We start from the raw sequence: 5,240 nt of genomic DNA, 5'->3' as shown, positions 1-5,240 counted from the left end.
CCCCCCCCCCCCCCCCCCCCCCAAAAAAAAAAAAGAAAAAACCCAAAAAGCCAAAAAACCCAAAACAAACAACCTGGTAGTTGCTTCCCCAGGACGGAATAAGCACCAGGTCTGGAGGTACTGCAGTACCAGGCCAGCACTCCAAGAGGCTGGAGCAAACTCTGACACTCTTCTCTGGTGCCAAAAATGCAGATGGGAACTGGTTTTTAAATTTCATTTCGAGAGCCAAAACAGCTCTGAATTTGTTCAGTTCAAATTCCAAGTTTCAACAGAGCAGAGATCAATCGTTCGTGTGTGTGTGTGGCTCCACCATAGGGCAAATATTAGTCTGTGACTTCAGATACTCTCCAAATCCATAGCAGGGATGCTATGTGCAAGCCCTGAAGTCTTGGAGTTCAGATGTCCTAGTTTCGCTTTCTCGTAGCTAAAAGGCCATGGAGAAAGTTATGGGGGAACCATGAGCACAGTCCCTCACTGCCACAAAATTGTGCAGTCAAGTTTTCCACATTCAGAGAAACTTGCAGGGGTCAGCCTGCCCAGAATGCAAAGGACAGGTCTGACCCTGGGAGAACCACCTTGTTGTTCATGGTATCTCCTCTGCCAGGTACTTTCCTTTCATGTGGCCCTTAGCAGTTGTTTCATAGTTTCATAGATTTAGGGTCAGAAGGGACCTAGTAGATCTTCTAACCCGACCTCCCACCAGGGCGGGAGAACAACAAAACCCCAAAACAAGAAACGGGACTCAAATGAGTCCAGCCAGGTAGGCATCCAGCCTCTTCTTAAAGACCCCCAGGGTAGGGGCCAGCACCACTTCCCTTGGAAGTTGGTTCCAGCTCCTAGCCGCCCTAACTGTGAAGTAGTTTTTGCGGATGTCCAATCTATACCTCCTCTCCATCAACTTGTGCCCATTACTCCTTGTTATGCCAGCGGGCGCTAGGGGAAACAGCGTCTCCCCCAAACCCTTCTGGTCCCCCCTAGTGAGTTTATAGACGGTCACCAGGTCCCCCCTCAGCCTTCTCTTGTGGAGGCTGAATAGGTTCAGGTCCTGCAGTCTCTCACTGTAGGGTCTGCCCTGTTGTCCCCGGATCATGCGGGTGGCCCTCCTCTGGACCCTCTCCATGTTGTCCACATCCCTCTTGAAATGGGGCGCACAGAACTGGACACAATACTCCAGCTGTGGCCTGACCAGCGTCGCGTAGAGGGGGAGGATCACCTCCTTGGCTCTACTCGAGATGCACCTGTGGATGCACGACAAGGTCCGGTTAGCCCTGCCAACCATGACCTCGCATTGTCGGCCCATGTTCATCTTGGAGTCAATAATGACTCCAAGATCTCTTTCTGCCTCCGTGCTCTCAAGTAGGGAGTTCCCCATTGTGTAAGTGTGCTGCTGGTTCCTACTGCCCAAGTGCAGCACCCTGCACTTGTCCGTATTGAAACGCATCCTGTTCCTGTTAGCCCACCCCTGTAACCTATCCAGATCCTTCTGCAATCTCTCACTCCCCTAGGAGAGAACAAACACCAGGCCTGGAGGTATTACAATATGAGGCTGGCACTTGGAGAGGCTGGAGCAAGCTCTGACCACCTTCCCCTCATGCCAAAATGGTTGATGGGAACTGACCACAAGGCCACGTGTGACCATTAGTACAGGCCATCGGAATAAAATATGGTGTTCACTGTGCTCAGTCCCCCTCACTGCTGACTCTTTTTAAAGTCATGGTGAACCACTATAGCAAATACATTTCCATTTTATCTTCACTCCCAAAGCTGAGCAACACTTTTCTTTCCTGTTTCCAATTATTCCTATTTCTTCGTAAGCTTTAAATGTTTTGCAAACCTCAACAAACTTCTTTATAGATAAGAGGCTTTATCACCCTCTCTCAGCCTGTTGCATGTGATCAGTGTGGCCTTGCCCTCCGTGGGGTGAAGCCAGACCAGGCAGCCCCACACCTCATCTGCATATACATATTTGGAGGATCTCAGGACTTATGACAGGAACATATGGTTCCAGGCGTGAATGGGGGCTAATTAGCATACAGATCCTTTGCGGGAGTATCTGGAGCACACACACATACTGAACCAGTGAACTTTGGGGACAACATGGCTTGAAATGCTGTTGACTCTGTTGGGGCCCAGCCCAATGAACTATATGGTAAATCATGAGTCTGTTGGCTTTGGACATAGTATATACTATGTATAAGGAGATATAAAAGTGCTGTTCAAAAGTGTGTTTATAGAGTACTTGTACTGAAACTTGCAGCAGTTTGCAACAAGTTAAAATGTATCAGTTCTTCAGGCACTCATAGTAACTTGCATATATTACTGTATGCACTTATGCTAATTACAGTGTGCATATTTATTTCCCTGTGGCTCCCTGTGTTTTAAATTAACAAAGTTTTCCTGTCCAAAGTGGAGGTGGGAGGGGTCAGAGTGAGACCCAGTGGCCTCCTGCACCTCCTCTGCTTGCCCTCTGCAGCTTCTGCTCCCCACTGACGCTCCCCTGCCTTACTGTCACATATAACTCACATGCTGTCCTCAGGGAGGGAACAGAGCCTGAGCAGTAAGGGATGGGGTGGAGGAGAGCCAGAGACTGTGGGGGCAGGAAGACTGCAGGAAAAAGAAGGGGGGGCAGAGAGCAGAAGGCAAGGCAGTCACCTGATCCCTCCTCACCATCACTATTTCCCCTGCTGTAGCAGTGGGAAGGGGACAAATTCAAGACAACCCTCCATAATTAGATTACATACCTGGAAAATTATAACAAATTTATAAATTTTTCATACATAAAATCTAATGATTGAGGGGTCATCTTATATTCAGGGTCATCTTAAATTCAAATAAATATGGTACATTACAGTTCTCCCTTTGTCAACAAGAGTCGCAGACACTTTAGATCCATATAAAACCAGTGGAGAGTATTTTCTGATTTGTAGAGGTCTAGCTAGTTTCATCTCACTTCAAAGCTAGGATGACCACAGGTATTTCAGGCCTGCCTCTATTTATTGTTTTTTATTCTTTTAGGGAATTTATTTTAAGAGGATTTTTGTACTAATTTTATTCGATTGAACATCAACCAACTCTGACCTTTGTGACAGTTTCTTTAACTGATTCTTCTTCAACTTCCTTTTCGCTGCCAAGAGAGACCCAAGGTTTAGGGACAGGAGGCTTGTAAACAAATTCCTCAGGTGTCCCTTCTTTAGTTTCTCCTCCTTCTCCCACTGGTTCTGGGGGCTATAATATAAAAAAATTGAAAATTGGTGTTGGTTTATACCAAGGCTACAACAGTTAATACTGCAGTTTTAGTAGTTCAGCTGCTTTCAAATTTCCAGAGTTGAGCATAGCATGAGTACAAAACATTCTGAGACTACAAGGCATAGACTGACTATACCAGGTTTTAGGTAACAGGTACAAATTATACACTCAACACTGCCAATCCTTGTTCACACCAGCAGTTTCTCTCAATGTAGCTAATTTGGCTGTAGGGCAGGATTAAGCTCTATTCTTTCAGCAATTTGTGCATGCGAATTTGTCAGCGCATGTTAAACAGGCACCTAGCACGAAGGTATGTCAGTACATAAAAATAAGTTTAAATAAATTTCCAATGCTGCACCTGCCCAAATCCCTTCACAGTCACAATTTCATTCTGCAATTAAATTTCATTCCTTCTCCTGCTCCTGTGTTGACAAGCTCATAAGAACAAAAGGAGAAACCAATTAAAACCTGAACCTGCAATGCATTACCTGCTGGGGGACAACTGGGATCTGTGTAGTTTTGCCGCTTGCCAAGTGCATTGCAGACTTGATGCCTAAATAATTAAGGACTATTTCTGCAAACTTGTCAGTAGGTTAAAGCAAATAGGTAATTACTTTGAAATTTGTCTTCATAATTCAGTTGATACTCTCTCATCTGTAAGAACCACAACCTCTTACTAGCAGGATTTCCCCTGGATCATTTTCCATATAATATGTTCAAATGACATTCCCCAGAACAGCAACAGCTGCTAAAGAGCAACATTGCATTGGGGATTTGACATGTTGCAATTAATAAGGATTGACTATACCTGTAAAATCTAGGTCTAAATGACTTTCAGAAGAAATGATGAAACTGACTTTGTAAGCATATCAAAATGCTTACAAACACATAATATTTATATATATTTCATAATTTTATATATTTTTAACAATTTTATATATCTTTCTTCATCAAAGAGAGTGTTCTTATAACAAAGCAGGGAAAAATTTTAAAACCCAAATTGATTTTCAGGTGACATGTTAATTAATGTCTTTCTTTTAGTGGTACATCTAATGTACCTGGAGCGATTTTAGCATTTCAAAATCTTATTTTCCAACTATGATTTGTCGATTACATATTCTTTCTTTGAGGATCCTTTAGCTTATATATTATAATATCCTAGTGAGATGTACCTTATCTGCAGGGATCTGGGTTGTCCATTTGCCATGGAAGAACGTGGTAAAACACAGATTTTCTCTTTTGAGAAGAAAAGTCCAGATTTTCTCCTTTAAAGAAGAAAATCATGGGAAATAGAGGGTCTACCCTTGCATGCTGGCAGAGTTCTCAGGGGAAGGGTAGCAGGGCAGGGAGCCCCAAGCCCACAGTGGGCAGCCCGCTCCCCCACTGAGCTACTCCAGCTACGCTGCCCAGGTGGGAGGGGAAACTGGGCTCCACGCTCTGCTCCAATGCAGTGGCCACCTCCTACATGCGGCAGCCTGGACTCGAGTGCTGCTGCGCGGGGCGTGGGCTATGGACCCGGGTCCCTGGCCCCTGGTCCTGGCAGCTGGGGTCCCCCTCCTGCAGGGCTGGGAGGGGAGGTGGGAAGCTGTGGATGGGGAGTGAGGAGCACCAGCAGGGTCCAAGGGGCTGTGGACGGGGTGTTAGGGGCACCAGCATAATAGGGCTTAAGGGTCTGGGAGCACAGGTGGTGTTTTCTTTGATCCTTTCAGTCTCGGGGTATGGGCTGAGGAGGGAGAGGAGGATCCATGTAGTGAACCAAAGACTGCGGCGCTAGTGTCATCGGGAAGGCTTGGCTTCCATGACCACAGCCCGTTTTTTGGCAAGAGAGGCAGCGAGCTGCTGGGAAGAGATGGCCTCCACCTCTCTCCCCTGGGGAGGAGGCTCTTCTCAGCCAGACTGCCTGACCTGCTCCACTGGGCTTTAAACTAAGCCTGCTGGGGGATGGGCGGACTACTACCACTGCTGGCCCGCCGAGCAACCCTTGCAAAGCCAGC

General features: G+C 46.3%; 1 protein-coding gene across 2 annotated transcripts in view; it reads right to left on the bottom strand.

Moving 5' to 3' along the window:
- The window catches only part of WDR63 (WD repeat domain 63), a 57,306-nt gene that overhangs the window by 26,458 nt on the left and 25,608 nt on the right, over positions 1 to 5,240 (bottom strand). For both annotated transcript variants that reach the window (XM_019501539.1, XM_019501538.1), the window contains one exon: positions 3,079 to 3,225. In XM_019501539.1, the coding sequence (XP_019357084.1) occupies positions 3,079 to 3,225 (147 nt within the window). The remainder of the gene's footprint in view (positions 1 to 3,078; positions 3,226 to 5,240) is intronic.

This window comes from Gavialis gangeticus, unplaced genomic scaffold (assembly GCF_001723915.1).
Source record: "Gavialis gangeticus isolate Ggan-Ray unplaced genomic scaffold, GavGan_comp1, whole genome shotgun sequence".
Lineage (NCBI taxonomy): Eukaryota > Metazoa > Chordata > Crocodylia > Gavialidae > Gavialis > Gavialis gangeticus.
This window is presented reverse-complemented; position numbering and strand designations above follow the sequence as displayed.